Raw genomic sequence first — 23,210 nt, 5'->3', positions numbered from 1 at the left:
TACCAGTATTAAGGCTTGCTATGTGCATTCTATTAGGAAAACACAGTTGAACTGGAATTCTTACTGTCATCTCTGGACCCTGCAAAAGATTATATGTCTTAGTTCCAATAAACATAACCTTTTGGAAGATTGAGAGATCTTTAGAAGAAACAGACCATCTGTTTACTGCTGTGGTTCCACTGGAAAACATTAGAAGATGACCAACAAAGGAGCATTGCTGATTAATGTTTCTTACAGAGAAGTAAATGAAGTAAAATCTCTAGTGCTAAACTGAAGCCCTCAATACTTAATATGCCCTTTGAATGCTGAATCTTGTAACTTCAACATGGATTTTTGTTCTTTTTCATGTATAGCAATTTGTCATCCAGGAATCAAGAATGCCAGAGCACAGATCTAGCTTTCGATTACTACTAGGATTGAGAGAAGGTAGAAAATGGTTGCAAGGTCAATTGAACCAGTTGCTCACTGAACATGATAAGATTCTATCATGGATTGTACTCCGGACAAATTCGGAGCAAATCCTTAAGTTTAAACCAAACAACACAAAAATATGAAGAGAGCTGGAGAAAAAGCGAAACATAAAGGACTTCAATCCAGATTTTTCAAGGGCAATGACACAGAATCAGAGCACCATATGTTTACATGAAGTGAAACATAAAGGACTTCAATCCAGATTTTTCAAGGGCAATGACACAGAATCAGAGCACCATATGTTTACATGAAAAGGAAAAGTTCATTAAGGGGACCATTGATGCACTGTTTAAAGTTTTCTACAGCTAAAGCAGCATAACTGGGTTCTCCAATAAACCATATCTTTTCGGATTAGTAACGTACCTGTGTTCTTGGGTAAATGAATCGCTCCTTGTCATTGACATCCAGTACAATTCTAGGAAATAGTCGACGATCCAGTCTATGCCAGGCTAAGAGAAGTTACAGAGGAAATTTCCATAATTGTTTGTGCCTCGCTGCATAATATAACAACAAAGACATTTGCTTTTGAGAGGCAAATAATGGAAATTTACAGGCAAAGGTTCTACCGTCTTTCCTTTGGCATCAGAAGATGGATTAAAATGCACCATGAAGGAACATATACATTGCACGACTATATGATCATTGTACAGTAGCAAACAGTTGCAATAACGATATCAAACAATGAAATCAAGATAAGAGTCCTAAAAAATTTCTTCAGCACTCAGACAGTAGCCTCCACTCTTGGCTCAAATGAGATGGCAGACGTGAACTCCTTGGCCTTTCCATTCACATAAAACTTGGGCAGCTCAACCCACTCATCAGCCGCCATATCGAGCATTATATTTCTGCTGCATTCACTTGAGTTGGCACAGATAAAGATCATGTCCTGGCAACCTGTGCAGTTTATGTCCATTTTTTGCCCATAGAACTCATGAGACATTGATGGTGGCATGGCCGCTACTTGTTGCCATGAATGGCTTTCCTCGCAGAACTTCCAGACTCTCAGGCTTGCAGACTCCAGAAATTCTGATAAGACAACCACTAACATCTCTCCGTTGCACTCAACCACGTCGATCGAGTACTCCAAGTAGATAGGCAAAAGTCTAGGATACTCGAAAAATGCTTTCTGAGCAAGATTACAAGCCACGATAGTTCCTGTTTCACTGAGGAAATATACAACCTGTTCTCCATCTTCTGTGATGAGAACCGATGAGTATTGTTTTGATGGGCTTCTCTGCATGTTTGTGGCAATGACATCTCCAGCTTTGCTAAGGAAATAAATGATCTCATCTCCAGATACGTGAGAATCTGAAGAACTCCCAGCTTTCTGAACCAACATAACTTCATCTTCCCATGTAGACTTCATGGAGTCAAAGACTCTGAAAGCAAGGTTTGGTGATTTACCCGAGACTAATATAATCTTAAATGAAGATGGATAGATTGGAGTAGAGCACATGGCAACTGCTTGTAAAGCATGGCTTTCACCACCATGGCCTGCCGGTGGGATCTCACGGCATGACCCTGTGAGGAGATTCGACACAATGAATTTGCCAGAGTCTGTGCGGTAGCACACAAGACCGCCAGATGCAGAGACAGGAACGGGTTTACAACTACGGCTTTGCGGGATGCAAGATTGATGACTGACACTTTTCCAATTCCTTTCACTGGTGTCGAAAGCAATCGAGTGGTCAAGATCTTGATCAACCATAAGAAACCACGGTTCTCTGAAGGGTATCCGAGAGCAAGCAACACGAAATGTCTCGGAGGTGACAACAGATCTCCATCTCTTGCACACCGAACGGAGACGAAAGAAGGTCGAAGCAGGCAGCCAGGAGAGGACCCTCTCGAGTAGGTCTTGGTTCAGCTCATCTAAGAAGAAGGTAGGTATGTCATGAGCTTCTTCTTCTGCCTTCCTCTTCCTGCTTTTTCTTGCTAAGAGATCCATGTGCTGTTCCATCTACTGGAGTCACTGAAGGAGACACAAAGGAGAGATATGTTAGATAAAGAAGCAAACTTTATCAGTCTACATGGGAATTTATAAGATTTAAAGACAAAATAAAAGCATATAAATACCATGTGAGCTATGAACATCAGATATAGGAATTAAGCATCATAGCAGAGTAAAAAATGTAAAATCACACAAATCATAATACATTGGGAGCAAGAGAGAAGAAGAGATATCCCAGGAGACATATAAAGCCCAAATCCAAATTCCAGGAGCAAGAAGAACACAGTAAGAACAAACTTTAATTGAGAGCATGATTAAGCTTAATTAGTACATTTACAGGAAGCAATAACGGTGCCAAAAATCTAGAAATTGCAGTACCCAATAATTTGTGCTCAAACATGGAACCCTATGGGTGCTAAGGATAAGATCTATCATTCCAGCAATTTTTAGGTGAAGAAACATAGAGACAATCTGACCATCCAAAATCATATCTTTCAGACACCTTTGCCAGGAAGAACAAGCTAAATACTAACTCATGCTGTTTACAGAAGAAGACATGGCAAATGCTCTTCAAAATCCATGGTCGACTTAGTACAAACAAAACCAAATCCTTCCCGGAAAACAAGGATCGATGGTTGCATCTCAACAGGGGGATAAAATTATACTGAGATCCACACCATGAAAACCACAGAAACATCTCCTTCAGGTGAACTATCTCAAACCCCATGACCCTGTTTTGCTCCGGTAGAATCAGTATGTGTAACGCAGCCAAAATCATGTCTTTTCCCAACCCCTTTCTAATTTTCCATAGCAGAAAGCAAGTAAAGTGGAGAAAAAAGAAATCCTAGAAAGGATATCAGAATCATAACTTTCTCACATCACTCTCGAGTGACCCGCAATGGAATCCAAGACGATTAAGAACCCTAATCGGATAGGAAATCAAAGGAAGTACCTTGGTGACACTCGTAGGCTCAGGGCACGGAGGAGGTGGTAACTGTGGGGAGGGATCCAAGTGGGAATGGGTGCGGCGTCGTGGGCTTCTCCTCCTCCCTTTTGTAATGGTTGAGAAGGACGGCAAGGAGGCGGATAGAGAGGGGAGGAAACTTCGTGAGGAGCTCTTTTTGTTTTGCGTTGACAGCCGGGAGGAGTGAGATGTGTTGGGGGTTGTGCGCGCGCGCGCCGGTGTTGGTGCTTGGACAACAGCCAAGTAGAAGAGAGCCGAAAGGCCCGAAGCCCCAAAGCTGGTCTCTTTTGGCAGAGAGGTGCATGTGAGTGGCTGCTGACACTCACCAGCACATTTGGGTGGGGTAGCAGCGTACGAGAAAGACCACAAGGTTGCATCTTTGTGTTGCTTTCGGATTTGATTCATTCCTCTATTTGTTTCAGATCAATGAATCCGTATGTGAGAACAACGTATATCTCACTGTCAGCTTAGTTCTTCCTCCTGACGAGGAGGACATTCTCGGAGAAGCCTAACATCAATCTCAATCACATACGAAGGTTCCTTCACATCAATCTGCTCTCCGTCTTCTTGCAATCGGATCATCAGCAGGAGTTTTTCTATACAGGTTTCGTGTGTTGACTGCCATCACTGTGATCATGCATGGATTAGGATCCAACTTCATGTTAGCTACATGAGAGTCTCTCGCTTCCCAAGATCTATGTTAGCTGCGTGCGTTGGTATTCGAACTCAACATGGAAAAAGGACTCCAAAGCAGAGACTACGTGAAAGAAACAAAGAGAAGAAGACAAGGGAGGCGGGAAAAGAGAGAGAAGAGAGAGGCAAACGGACAGACAGACGCATGTCAAAGGGGTGAAGAAGAAGAGGAGATCTGCTGCTACTGCTGACCTTCGTAAAGCAAAAGCCAACGAGACAACAACATAACCCAATACAATACGATACCTCCCCCTCGTTGCGGGAATCTCCCACCTCCTCTCTCTTCTGTCTCGTGGGAGTTGCAGGCTTGCAGCATCATTGATCACTTTAGCTTTAGCACAAGTCAAATTGGGGCATGAGAGGGGGGTGGAGAGAGAGAGAGAGAGAGAGAGGGAGAGCAGAAGAAAACAACAGAAAAGTGACGAGAGAGAGAGAGAGAGAGAGAGAGAGAGAGAGGAAGAGGAGGCGTTTTGGAGGGGAGGTAAAGCCGTAAATTCCGATGTCTTTTGCTGTAGGGGTGCGAGACTGTGATTTGGACTCAGGTCGCGTTGAAACGCGCAGTCTCCAGGGTGAGCACCCAAGCGCTTGGCAGAGTGTCATCGAGCTCTTGTCATTTGTCCGTGTTCTTTGTGGTGATTCCCTCACCGCCTCTGCCTCCGCAGGCACCTGGACAGGGACAAGTAATCTTTACTGTGGAAAATAGTTCCGGTTCATCCCTGCTCACACTCGATATCTCCCATTGGCTGACAGTGCTATCTGCTTGGGATAGCAAGAGAATGGCCATGACACAGACAAAGGAGAGATGAAGCAGCATAGTCTTTCCTCCATCGTCACTTTCTCCCGGTGCCTCCATCGTCACTTTCTCCCGGTGCAAATAAAGGCGGAAAACGAAAGTGACCGAAGAGGGCCTCCTCATTTCAGATGCCATTAAAGCCACATTACCATGAGCAGGAGGGCTTCAGCTTTAGGCCACAAGCTCCCCAACTCTCAAGGAGATTCTCTCCGATCTTTCTCGGGTCCATTGAAGCTGTCAACCAGCAAGCAGCCATAGATCATGGCCTCCGTATCTCCTTGTCTGCTCTCCTTTCCATCCTACTCGTTATCTCTACGATCGACTTACGTACAATAAGAACCTAACTGTGTTCTTCATGGAAGCAGAGTTTGGCTTGACTACGAGAAACGTTTGTGAACCGTGGTAGCTTTCCATTGGCTCCACGGGGAGGAGGAAAAGGCACAAGCGCAAAGGATTAAGCTGTGGTTAGACAGAGTATAGTGTTAACACGTGAGGCTGGTTGGCTTTACCAAAGGTGAACTCTTTATCTCGGGGGAGGAGAAAGGGTCTCTAAATCCGAGCAGGTTAAGCAGGCTGCTCAATCTTAAGCTCTGCAACTTTAACTCTACATGAGGATGATATCAGTGGTAGTAAAGGAGTGTGCCCAACTTTAGCTCAGCATCGTCTTTTCTTCTCTTTGGTTTGCAGGTCAGCCTTGCACGAGCACGGCACTACCCGCCCATCTGCCTCCCGTGCAACTGTTCTGCGCTCATCAATTCATCGTTGATAGTGGAGGACACCACTCCTCTCCATAGAGAATTGGAACGAAGACAGACAAACTAAATTTATAAAAAATAAAGTACACCAGCTGACATCAAAGGGCATTTGGTCTAGTGGTATGATTCTCGCTTAGGGTGCGAGAGGTCCCGAATTCAATTCTCGGAATGCCCCTTTTGTTACTTTTTTTTTATGCCCAGGTTTAAAATTGAGATCGTCTTCCTCCCCTCGCCCTGAAAGTTGCGATCTTTAGGGTTTTCGTTGCGATTGTTTTGGTTTTATGCCTACGTTTAAAATTGAGATCGTCTTCCTCCCGTCGCCCTCAAAGTTGCGATCTTTAGGGTTTCCCTACGATTGTTTTGATTTGACTGCTCGTGATATGGGCGTCAAGAGCTGTTGTTTCCGTGGGATTTACGACTCTTATCCTTTTAGAGCCGCCCCTCGGTCTTGCAGGTGCGCAGCCCGAGCATGCTTACCATCAATCAACCTCGCTCGCGGTGACCGTAGCACGTCGTGAAAGCTCGTCCCGTGGCTCGAGGCCGACGCTGCCATCGTCCTCGTTGACCCCAAACCTTGAGTTGGTCCAAAGGTATATTAAACAATGCAAATTTAACACAACGGGGATGTAGCTCAAACGGTAGAGCGTTCGCTTTGCATGCGAGAGGTACGGGGTTCGATACCTCGCATCTCCAATTATTAAACCTTGTCTTTTCTTTTTGGGATCAGATCATAGAAGGCGCGAATCTAAAAGCCGGCACGAGCAGTGAAACGTGTTCTGTTTTGTTTTCTGATCAGACCAGGCACGAATCTTGGTCGCATAGTGCACGATAATAGACCGTGAGATATAGCTCAAATGGGGATGTAGCTCAAACGGTAGAGCGCTCGCTTTGCATGCGAGAGGTACGGGGTTCGATACCCCGCATCTCCAATTATTAAACCTTGTCTTTTTCTTTTTGGGATCAGATCATAGAATGCGCGAATCTAAAAGCCGGTACGAGCAGTGAAACGTGTTCTGTTTTGTTTTCTGATCAGACCAGGCACGAATCTAAAAGTTCCCACGAGCAGTGCGTCCAAGAAACGTGGTCCGATTTGTCGCATAATGCACGATAATAGACCGTGAGATATAGCTCAAACGGGGATGTAGCTCAAACGGTAGAGCGCTCGCTTTGCATGCGAGAGGTACGGGGTTCGATACCCTGCATCTCCAATTATTAAACCTTGTCTTTTTCTTTTTGGGATCAGATCATAGAATGCGCGAATCTAAAAGCCGGTACGAGCAGTGAAACGTGTTCTGTTTTGTTTTCTGATCAGACCAGGCACGAATCTAAAAGTTCCCACGAGCAGTGCGTCGAAGAAACGGGGATGTAGCTCAAACGGTAGAGCGCATGCGAGAGGTACGGGGTTCGATACCCTGCATCTCCAATTATTAAACCTTGTCTTTTTCTTTTTGGGATCAGATCATAGAATGCGCGAATCTAAAAGCCGGTACGAGCAGTGAAACGTGTTCTGTTTTGTTTTCTGATCAGACCAGGCACGAATCTAAAAGTTCCCACGAGCAGTGCGTCCAAGAAACGTGGTCCGATTTGTCGCATAGCCCACGATAATGGGCCGTGGGCCTAATTTTTACGTCACGATTAAGTACACACTTTCGAATGTCACGAAACGATGCACGCCCAACTTAAAGAAGAGAAGGATGCCCGATCGATGCCGATAAACATACGACGGTCAACAAATATGCGGCAATTAAAGCCACCGACAGACTGTGGGATTAACAATCAGGGAGAAATTGATGTACTAAATCAAATGTCTCTTTTGACTTGTGATATATGCTGGTCAACAACCTCCAAAATCTAAGCTGCTCCACATAATTGGGACTGTTTCAGTGGATAACGCTCGAGGGAAACAGAAGTGTTGACTGTGCCAACGCATTTCTTGGATGCTGTTGCTCTCATGACTTCATATAGACGTATCACTACAGTCTCCATCTCGTACCCGCTATGATGGCTAAGCTACTCTGTTTCATGGCAGCTGTGGCCACTTGCTTCTCGCTGGCCTCCGCTACCGCCGACGCGCCGCGGCCTTCCTCGTCTTTCAACTGTTCAGATGCTGGTTCGCACATCAAACTTTGCAAGCCGTATCTGGAGAACGGCGGCCATGCGTTGGAACCTAGTAAGTATTGCTGTGGCGTTGTCTCCGGCATTCACCATTTCGTCCCGGAGTGCCTCTGTGAGGTGTTGAAGGCTTCGGTTCTGGGAGCGCCTGTGAATGCCACTCGTGCTTCTCGTCTCCCTGCTTTCTGCCACCTTCCGCCAACGCATTGCAGTGGTATGTATGCAGTATTGCCCTCGTTCTTGTTCCTGGTTGTACTCAGGTTTTCTCTTTCTCCTCACCGTCGTCTTGTTTTCCTTCAACTTGCAGCTGCAGAAAACCTTCGTTCATGTAAGTAGTCTGAGATATTTCAGACATCGTAAGCTCATATGAATCTTGATAGTGTAATCCTAACGATCTATTCGAGAAATGTAGTAACGTCGAAGCTATCTCCGGAACCATCGACGTCACCACCGCCATCTCCTGCTCCAGTCACTCCTACACCAGCAACTCCGCCAGCCAGATCACCTCCGAGGACACCACCCAAACCCCCTGTAACACCACCGCCTGCTGCATCGCCGTCAACTCCGCCATCCGCTCCAATCGCTACGCCCCCGAACCCTCCCCCGACTCCAGTTGCTACACCGCCGCCAACGACTCCAGTTGCTACGCCACCGTCTCCAATTGCTACGCCGCCACCAAACCCTCCGCCAACTCCAACTCCAACTCCCTCGCCACCAGCATTGCCAACTGCACCGGCCTCTCCACCTGGCCCTCACTTCCAGCCATCTGCCACACCACCTGCTGCACCACCAGTGTCCTCGGGCGCACTAAAACTTCCGGCCTCGCTTCTTGTACTCCTTGCCAATCTTGCATTCGCCACTGTCGTATATTGCATGTAATTAACCTCTGTGCAGTCTGCTCTTGTCTTCGCTAGCTCAGCTTTAGTTCACGGCAGTCTGATGTAAATACGATTCCCATAAATATCTACTACCGCGTGATGAAATCCATCTTCATGTTCTCTCCTTCGATGTGAAAGCAGAGTAACCGATGCTACAGCTCTTGGGGCAAACTTGTCCAATTCCAACTGATGTCTTGCAACAGTTGTCCGATTCTGGGGAACTGAAACTTCACCTATCTGACAGTAATGTATCTCTAACACCTATTCTGGTCTCAGTTTGCAGATCCTCCTTGTCCCTTACACCACCTCACATGATAATTAAGTGTTCCTGAGACACACCTCCCAAACAAAAAGCCATGCCGTCCGTTACTGTCTCTGCATGGCTTCAAACTCGGTAGCATTTTGCAAGCTGTACTCCAATATAATTCCACCTTTGTCGCATCGGTCCATCATTCCACCCCCTCCCATGCCCTGCCATTTCCTCTCCCGGGTCCCACCTTCAACCTCCAACCCTTTCCTCTTCCTGTAACCTTCTCTTAAAGCCTGCAACTTGAACCCATTCCACAGCCATGGCTGGAGCTAAGAGTTGTGCTTGGTTGGTCGTCGTTTGGTGGACTGTGGCCATGCATGGGGACGGGGCTCATGTGAGGGCACCCGCGCCCTCCATGGACTGCTCCTCTGCGCTCCTCTCCCTGGCCGACTGCCTCACTTTCGTGGAGAACGGAAGCACTGAGGCCAAGCCACAAGCACAGTGCTGCTCTGCCCTCAAGAAGGTTGTCAAGGAGGCGGCGGCGGCCTGCCTCTGTGACGCCTTCAAGGAGGGGGCAACCTTCGGCGTCAAACTCAACATGACCAGGGCCATGGGCCTTCCATCTTCTTGTGGTGTCTCCACCTCCCACTTCAGCAAGTGCAAATGTGGGTCTTTGATCTCTCTCCATGCAGCAATCTCTATCACATTTCTCTCTTTCGACATTTGGTTTCTCGAGTAAGTGTTTGATCTGAGAGGAAACTGACTTGATTTGGCTTTCCTCCTGCAGCTGCTGTTGCTGCTAGCCCTGGTGCAGCTCCTGGTATCTACTTGTTCATTTCTTTTCAGATAATATCGATGATCTCTTCATCTAATCATACAAGATATCTGTAGGCAAATAATATACGTCTTAACCCTGTCTCATATGGTATTAGTTGGCTACTGATGCATAACGCTCTGCAGCGCCATCTTCTTCAGGGGTGGCCATGGTTCCATCTCCGACTGCTGGGCGCAGCGGCGCCGCTGCTTCGTCAACTGCACCGGTCGGAGGCCTCATCAATGTGGCGATTGCGCTGTTCGTTTATTACTACATCTAGGGAGAGTAGAAGGGGTTTATGAGAGAGGTCTTGAGCGGTGTTGGTCAAGAGTCCTACCTGTCGAGGACTTGCTGTTTCTTGCTGTTGCGTCCTCCACCGTGGTACTGATTTCAGCTTGTTAACTTCTGTGGAATTAGGTTCTGTTCTCAATTTACTTGCTTGTTTCCTTGCATGGGAGCGTGGTCTGACTGCATGCACCAAAGATGTATGATCACTCCTTAGAAACATGAGCAAAGCTGCTGCTTCTTTTCAGGATTTCTAGCCTTTTGTACTCTGCTTCCAGCTAGAAAGCACGGTAGAACAATGATGTTACCCGCTGGGGTGACAGGAAAGAGATTGAAAGGACTAGCTACAAGAACATAGAACAGTAGGTGAATTCAGGGGAAAAGAAGATATGAGAAGTTGCCGAATAATTCACTTCTTTATGCATAAATCCAAGTTATTCGAGATAGAGAACCTCCCAAATCACAGCTTGCCATCATTCTATTCTTCTCGTCGTTGTGTGAATGATTCAGAAAGTTGTTATCTTTAGTTCTATATTCATCACTAAAAGGCGTAAATTGTCTTTCTCAGATGGTAGACCATTGGCCTCTTAAACCGTTGGTCGTGGATTCGAATCCTGTATTGGGCGTGTATTGTTTTTGTGACACGTCTTCTTTCGTAAATAATTGGCCGGCAAAACGGCCCATTTAGTTTACAAAGCGGGAAACAATAATTATAAGTGGAGAAGGCAGAAGGAGATGGAGAAGGAACTCGAAGCCATTCCCGCCTCCAAGTCGGCGATCGCTGCCGTCCGTTGCGCTCGGGCTGCCCTCTTGCTCTCTTCCCTTCGATCGTCGCCGCGCTCATTTCGAACGGTCTCCCCCGATGCACCGCCTCGTGATACGGAGGATCTCTTGGTGGGTGATCCCCTAGGTCTTTCTTTTCTCCGTCCTTCGACCTTGATCTTGATGTGATCTTTGAGATCCTAATCATCCTCGGCGATTTCTGTCAGAGAAGGGAGAAGTTGCGGCGTTCCGTGGCGGATCTGACGACGAGGTCGGACCTTTTCGCATGGGTGGAGGTAATCCTTCTTCTTGGTCTCATGGTGTTGCTCACTGTTCTTCTCTTGGTTCTTGTTTTCCATCGGATAGTACTGGTTTAGGCATTGGAACTATGAGTCGAGCGGCAGGAGTTAGGGTAAGTAAGGACTTAGGGTTGTCCCTCACTGCCTTCTGCTATGTTGATTCGTATATCTTGGAAGTGTTCAGATCGATGCAAACGTGAAAAGATTGTGAATAACAAAAGCCAATGGAATATTGTTCGGAAGGTGTTTGAAACATTGTCTGTCGAGCGTCTCTTATGCCTGTATGCATGCATGCTCTGTTAAGTCCATGATATTAAATGTTCAAGATAAGCACATTAAGCATGACTATGTGAAACATGAAGCACTAGTGTCCTTAGGTTTCCAATTATTTCTTATTGGCAAAGGCACATTAGTTTGCTGTTGTAGAATAAGGTAATCGATCTTATACTGCCTTTTGGTTGTTTTTATTTCAAGGTTATAGTCTTTCTATCCACTCTAGAAATGCTTTATTCTTGATATGTTTATATTCAATATAAAATTGCTGATATTTTTAGAATTTATGGGAAATCGGGACTTGATTTAGAAATTACTTCTTGTTCAATTAGAATAACAAGACTGAATTAAAAAAAAAAGGTCTTTTGTTGTTTCAATTTTAATTTCTTTTTTCATATTTTTTAGTTGTAAATGCTAAAAAAATTAGGGTGATAAATCGTCAATGATAAGGAATATAAGATTAGCCAACTATCATTCGTTATGTCATATGTTCTTTTACAAAAAATGACTCAAGTTAGATAACCAAAAGGTAGTTCAGATCGATTACGAATCAATTTCCCTATAAAATATTCACAGGAATATGGTAAGAAGATCAAGAGAATCAATCATAAATCAACTCCTTTATGCAATATCCGTAGAAATATTTTAAGAAGACCAAGGTAAAGTTTGAATCAATTACCAACATATTTCAAGAAGATTAAGGGATGGTTTAAATTAGTTATAGATCAACTCCACTATAAAATATCCATAGTAATATTTCAAGAAGATCATGAAATAGTTCGAATTGGTTATCAATGTATTTTAGAAAGATCAAAGAGCAGTTTAAGTCTAGTACAAACCATCCCCTCCATGAGATCTGCATGAGATATTCTTTTTCTTTTGAAGGTTAATATAAAAACACATTTAAGAATCTAAAAAATGAAAAGAAAATAAGATTACTATCTTAAACGTCGAAGAGATCGATTCAAAAAAATCCTATGACCTCTTTGTCTTTGTGCAAGAACAAGCTAGAAAGATCCTGCATCCCCTCATATAACTTTTCGTAACCATGGCCACATTGTATTGATATGATATCGGTAGGTTTCCTAACGATCGACATAGTAATAGGTTCAATAGGTTCAATATGACTACAGTGATAATGTTGTTTAAGTCGTAATGTACTTCAAAATCTGTGCACAAAGTTACCATAAACTAGTAGCAATTTTAACCTGACCATGCTAAATATAATATATATATATATATATATATATATATATATATATATATATATATATATATATTTCCATTGAACAATTCAGACTTAGAGTTCCATCATGTTCAGACTCCCAACCGGACTCTAGGATCTAGTACTTGAATTGGCAGGGCAGGGCAGTGCAGAGGGCTTCCACCGTCATTGTCTGGAAAAGACAAATATACTGCAAGCAGGGAGGCTGCTCATTGCATAGTATTTGAATATGACATCAAAAGGATCACCACCAAAATAATGACCCATTTTAGCAGGAAATAGCAGAAGGCGAAACCATCGGTCTCCTTCACCAGTCTCAAAGTATGGCAGTAATAATTGACACTAGTATTAGTATTACAGAAGTCCACACCAACGTCTACATATGCTTTCGAAAGCTGTGTCACACGGTAAATAAGAGCTGCATAACTACCTATCTACAAGGGGGAAAAGAAAAAAACTCATTCATATAGAAGAGCATCATTCAAGATTCTCAGGCCACAAGGAAGAAGGAGATAGACTCCCACCGTAGTTGGAAGTGCTACAGCCAGCCCCACCATTTCCCCATGAGAAATCGCAAAGCGGAGGAAGAAGAAAGGGAGAAGAAACCTCATAGGCTCTCATGCCGTTCCTCTCTTCCTCGCTGAGCACAACAAAAGAGGATTCCTCGTTGATGGCACTGCCCAATGGCTGCTCAATACTGTATGACATCCCGGGAAAGCAGTGGTGGCGAGCTTGTGAATTAGACGCTGGTGAAGGGCCAGGAGAAGGAAAAGAAGAGAGAGATGGAATTGCTGTCTCCAACAGTTTCATGGGTTCCATCGTAGAAATGATGCTGTCAAGGCTGTTCACGTTGCCACTGCTGATACCTACCGTTGCCGAAGGCTGGAGAAGGCTATCGAGGAACTGCAGCGTAGCCAGTGCACGAGCCGCCGCCTGCAGCTGAGCTGCATGCTCTTCCCGCGGTACCCTTTCTAGGAACGCTTCGTGAACTGTGTGGGATAAATGTTGCTGCAGGCCGGCGATAAGTTCTTCTGCCCTTGGTCGGTGTGTCCTGGGATCGACGCCCATGCGGATGAGCTTCTTCTTCAAGCAGGAGTTCCAGAAGTTCTTGATGTCATTATCGGTGCGGCCGGGAAGGTGGGCGGCAATAGATGACCACCTGAGGAGGAAGAACAGGAGGAAAGAGGTAAGGTTCATATACGGTGTTCTCTTCTTTTTGTGTGTGTTTGGATTCCAAGTGATGTCAGGAAAGGGTTAGAAAGCTAAGGTGGTACTTGTTGCCTAGGATGGAATGGAGGTGAACGATGGTGTCCTCTTCTTCTCGGGAAAACTTCTCTCTCTTAATATCTGGCCTTAAATAGTTTGTCCACCTTAGCCTGCAGCTCTTACCACATCTATTGAGTCCTGCATTCAAGCAAACTTTATCATCATTACATGTGTCACAGAAAGTCGATAGATAGATAGAGAGAGAGAGAGAGAGAGAGAGAGAGAGAGAGAGAGAGAACCAGCTAGTTTGGGGAGGGCTATCCAGCAACCATGGCCATGGTTTTGGATGTACTGGATGAGCTTCTGGTCCTCTTCAGAACTCCAGGGGCCCTTCTTGAGACCATGCTCATCACAGCATGGAGATCTTCCCATGCTTTCTCACTCTAATGTTACAACATATGCTTGGTCTCGATTTGGAAGGCCGTCATTTATACACCCACTTTGTTTGTTGATCTCACTATAGTTTTGAGAGTGACACCAAGAACGAGAAGTCACCAGTATCAACTTCATTAGTGAAACAAAACAGCCACTCTCCTTTGCTACGCCAACAAGCGTATGCAAGAACCAAGAGACCTCAAATAAGTGTATATCCATTGCTGGGAAAAGGAAGCTCGTGAGATGAGACATAATCAAACCACAGTTTTCTTACATAGCAAGCAGCCCATGATGATCTTTAGGTTATGACAGTGCATTTCCTATTCTGAAGTCTTAAATCTTCCAACATATTCAAAAAGCATTTAGACAGTAGCAATACTATTTTCCATTGTTCATCATTAAAGCTATTAGGACCAGTCCAGTCCATCACTGCATGAGTGACAATCATACAGACAAAAGTAGGTCAAACTTCATGAAAGGATCGGGCCAAGATTTCATGTAACACAACTCTGTTGGAACCTAACCACAAATACTTTGCATGCTAAACGATGCAAATGTGCTAACAGCAGTCTCTTTTCCTTTCGAGCAAGAAAGGCAGGTGAGCTAAGTCAAGTTTCGGAAAAGAGAATATGTCGCATATATGTTTTTTCAACGACAAAGCACACTGCCTAGACAATTTGGCATCCCATGTAAACATCAGGAAATTTGCAAATGGTGATGGAAAACAAGAATTTGCAAATGAACTGGTCAAACCTAAAATCCGAATTGAAACAAGACCATTCAGTCTAGTTTTCTAGACTGATCTGAAAACTGAACATCTTTCAGAAGCCACACACCATATTAAGTTTCAAACAAAACAAATGTAAATTATATGTAAATACAATCTCTTTGAATGTAACACATATTAAGACCAAATAAAGACATGAAGCCATCAGTTTAGGTTAATTTGGCTTGGGAATTCCCTTAAATCGGACATCAGAAGATGATGGCGACGCCAACAGGACCCGGGCAGATACTTGTTAACAACCCAAAATTGGTCTAGCTGAGAGCCTTTAAACAAGTCTTTCTCCCATGCAGGTTTTTCCTGGTCCTGACAAACGAAGCAGTTAGCTGAATCAGATTCATCGAAGCAAAAGAACAAATGCTAATAGCAGCTTGAAAGGTGCCGATGACCAATTATCCAACTATACATGTGACTAAAGATAGCTTGGTCCCTTTCATGGGACCTAAACATTAATAACTTGTTGCTCTGTGTTCTCTTCTAATGAAGAAGACAAACTACATGAAACCGAGTACATTATTTGTACAATTCCACTAAGTAGGAACTATCAATTTGTAATATATTAATGGATAATACAATCTAACAAGAAGACCCAAGACAAGACAGTTTTCCTCTTGTTCTCCCCCTTTGTTATGTTTCTTCTTTTCCCTTGCTTGAAACCATTTGGTGTTTGGGGCAAGCTTCGGAACGACACAAAATTAGGGTTACGACGACAGAGAAGATATTGGCCACCAAACACCTTCTCCCACTAAGGTCCTGTTCTAGATGGACCAACCACCCTTAACTAACTGAGACCGCTCACAGCACCGGTCAAAATAGCATCATGGTAATGGCACAACATAAATAAATATTAAACCTCAACTAATCTCTCGACTAGCCAACTACTTGCAGGTTTGCGTTTTGACGAGGACCATGCAAACTTTTAAGGTTCCTTGGAAAATTTGTAATACAAAGACAATTATTTCATCTGGACTACACAATAAGCATCTTTGCATCACATATTTAACGGTTTCGATTACATATTAATTAGTTCGTGAGAATCAACAGCTATAACCCCAAAAATTATATAACAAATAGATTTACGATGCAATCGGTAAGTGATGAAACGAATAGAAGATAAGAACAATTACTGAAGAAGCTTTATTGAAGAAATGAAAAATGCTTCAATACATTAATATGTTCCCTCTCCTATTTATACAGATTAGGAGAAAGGATTTCTCTCAACATAATACTTATCTTCTATCAGTAAGAAATGAGAAACCCGTGGATCAAAAGTGAAGATGCCACCACAATCCACAATCTATCCTGAAAACACAAACCCCAAAAGCAAACATTTTAACATGCCAGACAATTGAGTCGGGTCAAGATTGGGTAGACATAGAGCTGCTTGATTAACAACATTCTTTTATGCGTCTAAAACGTCATCATCAACCTCGAACAACCATGAATCATCACATTTACATGGTAGTAAAGCAAGCATGCCTGTAACACAAAAAAGATCCGGAATGAAAACAAAAGAACAAAAATGAGAGGGCCATGACATGTTTAGCTGCTCCGACACATACTTATTCAGACATTTATGGATGTCTTTGCCCACGCAATGAACATGAGATGTCATCCACGAAAGCAGACGAATAGTTGCTTCATCATTGACCATAAAGCATGTTCACAACGTTTGCCAATCGACAAAGGCATAGGATGCCAAAATCCCTTAAATCAATTGAGTTCAAGTCAATAACAAATACATTGTGCCAAGTAAAGAGTCTTCTTGTCGCTGTCGTCAATCATTTAATGTCATTCTTTTTATCCATTTACTATTTAGAAAATGACACCATGAACAGAGATCCTTATAGTGATCCCAATGAATCCAATTATGAAGCATATAATATACCAATATATCCTAAATTCTTCAGGAAAAAAAAAAGAAGAAGCCAAAAATACCTCATTTGCACAAATGCAAGAGTGTTTGCAGGTCAAAGACGTTCTTCCTCGAGCAAAATCACCAATTTGGAGACTGCCGCAAGCAACAGATCCTCCGTTTCCTCTCCATGACCAGAATCTGTTAGCTCCTTATCGATCCCCCCCTTCATAACATGAGCATGACATGGTGAGGAGGATCTCAATCCACTGCTGTCCTCTATCAAGATTAAGACTGGAAGGGGCAAAATCTTCGAAACCCCAAGATTCGATCAGTACCTTCCTCGTTCGTCAGGTAAATGCCGCCGCAAGATTCGATCTTTTCCGACAACAGACCCTTCATCTCCTCAACAACATCTTTCAGACGATAAAAAGGAAGCGCCTTAACCGCGAAATGACACTTCTTTCTCGGCGAGAGCTCGGGACCAGGAGCGGCGGCATCGGCGAGGTCGAAGGGGAGACGACCCGAGCGCCACTGCGCGCCTAATCTAGGGGCGGTGGTTCTGGTTTACTCGGCCGTAACCCTTCGTCCGGTCTCATCCCCTGTCGCGGGCATCCGTGGTCTGGTCTCGCCACCGGCACGTGCTTTTCACGTGCTTTGCGAGGTAACGACAGTGACGACACAAACAAAGGCGAGTATATTATTAAGTTGATGACATTTATTATAATGTGCATTAACTCTCATTGATTAGGAAAAAGTATTTTATTGTTCCAGTAAAGGGTATATATGTAAAACCACAATTATTCTTTATTTACTCATATTACTTTTTCCCTTGTTGGTTGGACGACTTAATCGGAGCGTTGATGAGATTCGATCATGGGCGCGTCTTCGCGACGCAGGAAGCGGATTCCTTTTGACAAGACGAGACTTTTACGAGTGGGGATGAGGTCAGAATCGAATCTTGGCAATGGCCAAGGATTTGGCGTCGAGAATTAAGCTGCCGGTGGTGCTGTCGAAGTCGGGGGTCTTTATGGGGTAGATTATGCCCGGTGAGATGCACTTAGACCTAGTCCTGTAACTTGCTATTCGTCCGTCTGTTTCGATTCTTCGCTTTGTCTGTGTGCTGCCTAGCTCGTGCATTCATGTTCCGACTGGTAGGTGCCTCTTGACCTTCGTGGTGTTCGAATTGAGGGTTCTAGCTTTGATCTTGGCCCCCTTTTTCTGTTTTCTTTCAGTATTTGTTATGTTAATTGTAATAGATTTGGCGTCTAGTTTGTGCTTCTTGTCTAAGCCATGAAATATTTTGCAGAGAACTTAGTTTCATATTTGACCGACAAAATTTTGCTCCTTCCACGCTTGGGCAAAGTGCTTTGATTAACATACTAGCAAATTTTGACAATAAATAAGCTTCAGATCAAAGTTGCAAATTTTGGAGAAGGGTATAACGATGATAATAGCTATGCTCACTTGATGTTGTAAATTGCATAACTTTTTAGATCAAGGCATTAGCAAATATTCTAGTTTCTGAATCTGACAGTTATATAACTAATAGCAAAGAAAACTTTTGAGTAAATACATTGAAGAAGTACCAAAATCTCTCAGACTTTGCTCTAACAACACATTAAGAGAATCTTAATCAATATATCCAGTCATCTACTATAGTCTACACCTGAAAAAGATTTTGGCTGCAGAGTAAGCTCGACATAATTTTCGGATAAAAAGATCATTCTTTTCGGAAACTTTCAACAAGTGTTAAGATTTTTGTTTTGCAGTCTCATCATAGGTCAACAGGAAAAGTTCTCCAGAATGTGTAATATAGGTTTTACCTGACATGAGATGTAACAGAGGTCTAGACTTGTCTGGATCCAATTTGAATACTTTGCTTGTGTCTGATTTAATTCTTAGTTGTGCATATTTCAAGTTTGTAATCTCTTGTTTATTGATTGACTGTAGCCCTGGTCTTTTAGATTTTAGTTTGGAACCCAGTTAAAATATCTGAGCAGTAGTGATCTTTATGTTCTCTACAATACAACTTACAGTTGTCTTCACCCTGGTGGTCTTAATGCACATAGAACACTTCTGTTATTTTTCTGGTTCATAACCTGCATCAGTTCTGCTGAACTTTGGACTTGTAAGCTTTGGCACTATTCTCTGGGCTTAAAAATTTTTTATTTAGTTTGCAGGTTCTTCATCTGATGCTGGTAAAGGGAGAAGTTCTCAAGGTCACACAAAAGTGAAATATGGATTTAGCCTTGTGAAAGGAAAAGTAAACCATCCAATGGAGGATTATCATGTTGCCAAGTTCGTGCAGATGAGAGGACAGGAGCTTGGTCTCTTTGCTATATTTGATGGTCATATGGGACATAGCGTACCTGCCTACTTACAGAAGCATCTATTTACCAATATTTTGAAAGAGGTGCATAAATATTGTTTTCTTCCTTTTAAGTTTCTAGTTGCTAAATGTGGAGTTTACATATCATCAAAGAGGTTAAGCAATTTAGAGCTAGCAAAATGTATATCCTTTTATTTGATTCCCCATGGATACAGGAAGAATTTTGGACTAATCCCAAAGTAGCAATTCAAAAAGCTTATGAAAAGACGGACGAGGCAATTCTTTCACACAGGCCTGATCTCGGGCGAGGTGGATCTACTGCTGTTACTGCAATTCTCATAAATGGTAGGAAATTGTGGATAGCTAATATTGGTGACTCACGAGCAGTTCTTGCAAAAGGTCAACAGGTGCTACAGTTGACAGTTGATCATGATCCCAGCACTGAACGTCGGAGTATTGTGAATACAGGTGGCTTTGTCTCAATCATGCCAGGTACTATAGAGCAACCTATGCCTGAATCACATTGTGCTAACATACGTTCTTGCGATGAATTTCAGTTATATGCTTTATGTCCTTCAATCGAATTCCTTATTATTGTTAATATGTCAGTATGATGCAACATTTTGGCAAATATTTATGTTGTGAACAAGATATGAAGGATGAGCATTAGGAACATGTTAAGTATCTGTAAAAAAAAGGAGGATCAAGATCGGCCGGATCTTCTACTCCTCTCCTCATTCTTCAGTGCCTATCGTAACAAGCACGAAGAAGATAGGGGATGGGAGTGACCTTCCTCTTGTCCTTATCATTTTATCCTACTGCCAAAGGCTTGAACAGAATCCTTGTTACATTAAAACAAAATTACGAATAATGAGTTGGGATTCATCAGATTCACTAATGGTCCGCACCTGGCATCAGACCAGTCTGTGGAGTCAGGTCAAATGGTCACATTACTTATCAAAAGCATGGATGTTCATTCTTTCTCTTCCTTTGGATGGCCATGCCTCATGCTACCAGTTAGGCTTTGTTAATGAGGTTGTGCACTTGTTTGTTTGTAGAATACCTGTGTTCTATGACTTTAATGTAAAGATGGAAGATATTTTTTTATCTTTGTCATTTCTAATTTGACAAGATTTCATATGAATCTTGTTTTTTTGCTTCCTCAGGTGATGTCCCAAGAGTCAATGGCCAGTTAGCTGTTTCCCGAGCTTTTGGTGACAAGGATCTCAAACGGCACTTGCGATCAGATCCTGATGTATGTTGTGTAGATGTTACCGCAGATATTGATCTGCTCATCCTTGCTAGCGATGGAATATGGGAGGTTTTCTTCTTCAATCCTAAACTTTCATACTTGAACAATCCTCTAAGAAAAACATGTATTTACTTGGAGTTCCATTTAGGTCATGAGTAATAAAGAGGCAATTGAGATTGCTAGAAAGGCTACAGATCCACAAGCAGCGGCAAGGCAACTAACTACTGAGGCATTGGAAAGAGACAGCACAGATGACATATCATGTGTTGTCATCCAATTACAGGCGTAACTAACACTTCTATCGGTCGATGATCATCACATTAAGGGAAATCATCGATGCTGCTTCATAAGGTTCTCACAAGTTGGAAATACCTAAAACTTTGGCTTTCTCCAATAGAAGAAATTGAAAAAACACAAGTGACACTTGTTCCATTTGGTATCACTTGTAAATGCATTCACGCTTGTTGATGAGTTTGACATTAATTGACTCCTCGAATGCATTTGGTGAACAGGCAGACTGGCAGACCCTCCTTGAAGGCTTGAATCACTTCAGTTAACAATTTGGTGGGATCTCTTGCCTTCTTTTTCTTCCCCCTCCTTTTTTGTCTGCCTAGCTACAAGAAGAGCTTGGAGTGTGTTACCCTGTTGGTAGTGTTGCTGATAATAATAATCTTTTCCTTGTCGTAAACCATCGGAGCTTTTACATTTTAGTATAGTACATCTGGATGCATTCACTCTTGTGAAGAAGATGAGGTATTGGTTTTTGAACAATTGAAAAGGAATAATGGTCAGTGCTGAATAGTTTACAAGTAATGTTTGTTGATCTTGTTTCAGCATACTAGGATAACTTTGAGACTGATGATAACAAGAAACTAAGATGGTGTTTGGTTCATTGGTGGGGGCTATAAATAAGTTGCATTAAATTTGGAGAAGCATGATGAAGTATCAACCTTTGTATACTATATTATTGTACATGATAATATATGATCTGTACTGCAAGGATTATTATCAACTCCTCCATGTTATGCATCTTCATGTGCATAACATGCAGAGAACAGAGTAGGGAAGAATTTTCTGGACTTGAAATTGCACAACATGCTCCCACAAGAAGCCATCACAGCATTCAGCAGCTCTTGAGGCCTCCAAAAGTCATCACCATGGAGTGAACAAGAACTGCCATCCCCACACACAGCTTGTTGCAGTGTGAACAAGAACTCCATAAGTGAATCCTCACTTGTCCACACCTTTGACCCAGACCTTTAAATCACACTGTGAGCTTGACAAATGTGCATTGTCTCTTAGCCAAGAATCCAAATGACATTGGAAGACAGTAGCAGCATGTTGAATGACACAGAAACACTGTGAAGTCAGAAGGCCACAATAAAACTGGTCAAAGTTGTCAAGCAATTGCAAGGAGACAAATTGAGATGCCCATGTATGACAAATTGGTTTACTGATGCAGCACATAGTCCTTGGAAGTGCCATTAGCCTTTATTGCCACAACAGTGAGTTAAGTGTTCATCTCACTCTGTGAGAAACATTCATGGAATTAATCTATTTTGTGTCAGGAAGATGAGCTCTACTCTACATGAAAGAAGAATTCCTTTCTCTCTGCAGATCTAAGGTGCAAGATGTTTTTGTGTGTGTGATGAAGGCTCCATCAATTACATGTTTTGCTTGTCTAATTATTGAGGCTTGCTAGATATTTTCTCACGGAGCTCAACTCACATGGTATGATATCGAGTGACTTGCAGGGGAAGAACACCACAAGTGTACATGGTTGGCATTGATCACCTGCAATCTTCATCCTTAGCACATGGACCCAATCATCCCTTGGGAATGGGGTTGTCACCTCGCAGTGACCAAGAACGAGGAGCAATTCTGCAAGCAACATCAAGAGATGCAGATGAGACCAAACCATTGAGATGATTCTTGATAGGAAGAACCAGTTGAATGGATAGGAACCTGGCAGCTCCACCCCCACTTGCACTGTTCGAGTGTCCCTTTCTGTAGTTCTGGATGAATACTGGACCACCTCTTTGCATGGATTTAAGACTTACAGGTGTGTCCCGAATCAATTGAAAGCCAGGCGTTTGTTTGATTGACGCAGTGATTCAGATAGGAAAGAGATGGGCACTGCTTCTGGGTTTGGCCCCTCCTTGAATCGGTCATTCCTCGTTGCAAAAAGGACAAGCAGCCCGTCTCCTCGATTTTGCTGGAGACGCTTGACTCTCACCCTCATCTATTTTGGGATGTCACCGGGACTACATCACAAGGACCGCCACTGTAGTACGGTTTGGTGTTGGAGCAGATGCCGAGAGGAACAAGACAGAGGAAGGGCAGGGTGGAAAAGAAAGTGATGGTGAGTTCCCAGTACAACGACGACGTGACAACGGAATCGTCTCGTTCTTATACCCACAACATTCTGGTTCCGTAACTCGTTTGCCGTGAAGGAGAAGCGTGAGACTCGAGGAGGCTGCGATGGCTACAGGTCCCCGTACATCGACAACACAGCAATCGCGATGCGGTACGACACGCCGCAACGCGACAGACATGGAGGCCGACAAGCATTTCTGTCGTCTGTTCCGACTCTCTCTTAGATCATGAGATATTTGGACTTGGATTACACCAAAGGGGATTAGGCTTGTGTCGTGCTTTGACACTGATGGCATTCATGACATGGAAACTTTTGAGAAGCACCGCATGATTCAGCCTGTAATCAAAGGAACGGACACAGTTGTGTTTCCATCGCGCGTTTGGCTCCTCTCGCGGCAGCTGCTGCCTATTTCTTGCCGCTTCTACCACGGCCTCTCCTCCCCCACAC

The 23,210-nt window shown here is 43.4% G+C and overlaps 4 protein-coding genes, 1 long non-coding RNA gene and 4 other non-coding genes across 21 annotated transcripts; 6 read left to right on the top strand and 3 right to left on the bottom strand.

Annotated features, from left to right (window-relative positions):
• Window positions 1–973: 973 nt before the first annotated feature.
• Window positions 974–4,453, bottom strand: LOC135596203 (F-box only protein 13-like). 5 transcript variants are annotated; one of them, XM_065088192.1, is made up of 2 exons: window positions 4,323–4,453; window positions 974–2,440 (listed from the first exon to the last, which is right to left on the bottom strand). In XM_065088192.1, the coding sequence occupies exon 2, from the start codon at window positions 2,426–2,428 to the stop codon at window positions 1,193–1,195; it is 1,236 nt and encodes a 411-aa protein (XP_064944264.1). In that variant the 5' UTR covers window positions 2,429–2,440; window positions 4,323–4,453; the 3' UTR covers window positions 974–1,192. The 5 variants fall into 5 exon arrangements, with proteins under 5 accessions (XP_064944264.1, XP_064944262.1, XP_064944263.1 ...); XM_065088190.1 differs by lacking the exon at window positions 4,323–4,453 and adding an exon at window positions 2,953–3,090; XM_065088191.1 differs by lacking the exon at window positions 4,323–4,453 and adding an exon at window positions 2,798–2,946.
• A 1,274-nt stretch (window positions 4,454–5,727) lies between these two features.
• Window positions 5,728–5,799, top strand: TRNAP-AGG (transfer RNA proline (anticodon AGG)). Its single transcript has one exon. It is a non-coding gene; the product is annotated as a tRNA-Pro (tRNA).
• Window positions 5,800–6,244: 445 nt separating this feature from the next.
• Window positions 6,245–6,317, top strand: TRNAA-UGC (transfer RNA alanine (anticodon UGC)). Its single transcript has one exon. It is a non-coding gene; the product is annotated as a tRNA-Ala (tRNA).
• A 163-nt stretch (window positions 6,318–6,480) lies between these two features.
• TRNAA-UGC (transfer RNA alanine (anticodon UGC)) lies at window positions 6,481–6,553 on the top strand. Its single transcript has one exon. It is a non-coding gene; the product is annotated as a tRNA-Ala (tRNA).
• Window positions 6,554–6,759: 206 nt separating this feature from the next.
• TRNAA-UGC (transfer RNA alanine (anticodon UGC)) lies at window positions 6,760–6,832 on the top strand. Its single transcript has one exon. It is a non-coding gene; the product is annotated as a tRNA-Ala (tRNA).
• Window positions 6,833–9,091: 2,259 nt separating this feature from the next.
• LOC135595071 (non-specific lipid transfer protein GPI-anchored 31-like) lies at window positions 9,092–10,210 on the top strand. 2 transcript variants are annotated; one of them, XM_065085581.1, is made up of 3 exons: window positions 9,092–9,529; window positions 9,652–9,684; window positions 9,840–10,210. In XM_065085581.1, exons 1-3 carry the CDS (start codon window positions 9,184–9,186, stop codon window positions 9,956–9,958), a joined length of 498 nt encoding a protein of 165 aa, XP_064941653.1. In that variant the 5' UTR covers window positions 9,092–9,183; the 3' UTR covers window positions 9,959–10,210. The 2 variants fall into 2 exon arrangements, with proteins under 2 accessions (XP_064941653.1, XP_064941652.1); XM_065085580.1 differs by having other exon boundaries at window positions 9,825–10,210.
• Window positions 10,211–12,682: 2,472 nt separating this feature from the next.
• LOC103969919 (transcription factor MYB93-like) lies at window positions 12,683–14,820 on the bottom strand. The gene is made up of 3 exons (XM_009383556.3): window positions 14,028–14,820; window positions 13,797–13,926; window positions 12,683–13,681 (listed from the first exon to the last, which is right to left on the bottom strand). Exons 1-3 carry the CDS (start codon window positions 14,158–14,160, stop codon window positions 13,000–13,002), a joined length of 945 nt encoding a protein of 314 aa, XP_009381831.2. The 5' UTR covers window positions 14,161–14,820; the 3' UTR covers window positions 12,683–12,999.
• A 1,435-nt stretch (window positions 14,821–16,255) lies between these two features.
• On the bottom strand, window positions 16,256–17,277 carry LOC135596202 (uncharacterized). Of its 2 annotated transcripts, XR_010480861.1 has the most exons (4): window positions 17,141–17,277; window positions 16,886–17,028; window positions 16,510–16,654; window positions 16,256–16,426 (listed from the first exon to the last, which is right to left on the bottom strand). It is a non-coding gene; the product is annotated as an uncharacterized LOC135596202 (long non-coding RNA). The 2 variants fall into 2 exon arrangements; XR_010480860.1 differs by having other exon boundaries at window positions 16,256–16,654.
• A 175-nt stretch (window positions 17,278–17,452) lies between these two features.
• On the top strand, window positions 17,453–21,074 carry LOC135585452 (probable protein phosphatase 2C 10). 7 transcript variants are annotated; one of them, XM_065088182.1, is made up of 6 exons: window positions 17,453–17,956; window positions 18,979–19,218; window positions 19,350–19,443; window positions 19,534–19,626; window positions 20,301–20,455; window positions 20,535–21,074. In XM_065088182.1, exons 1-6 carry the CDS (start codon window positions 17,945–17,947, stop codon window positions 20,673–20,675), a joined length of 735 nt encoding a protein of 244 aa, XP_064944254.1. In that variant the 5' UTR covers window positions 17,453–17,944; the 3' UTR covers window positions 20,676–21,074. The 7 variants fall into 7 exon arrangements, with proteins under 7 accessions (XP_064944254.1, XP_064944253.1, XP_064944252.1 ...); XM_065088181.1 differs by having other exon boundaries at window positions 19,522–19,626; XM_065088180.1 differs by having other exon boundaries at window positions 17,453–17,851; window positions 18,986–19,218; window positions 19,350–19,626.
• The last annotated feature ends 2,136 nt before the right edge of the window (window positions 21,075–23,210 follow it).

This window comes from Musa acuminata, chromosome BXJ1-10, assembly GCF_036884655.1.
Source record: "Musa acuminata AAA Group cultivar baxijiao chromosome BXJ1-10, Cavendish_Baxijiao_AAA, whole genome shotgun sequence".
Lineage (NCBI taxonomy): Eukaryota > Viridiplantae > Streptophyta > Magnoliopsida > Zingiberales > Musaceae > Musa > Musa acuminata.
Note: the sequence above shows the minus strand (reverse complement) of the source record. Positions and strands in the feature narration are given on the sequence as shown.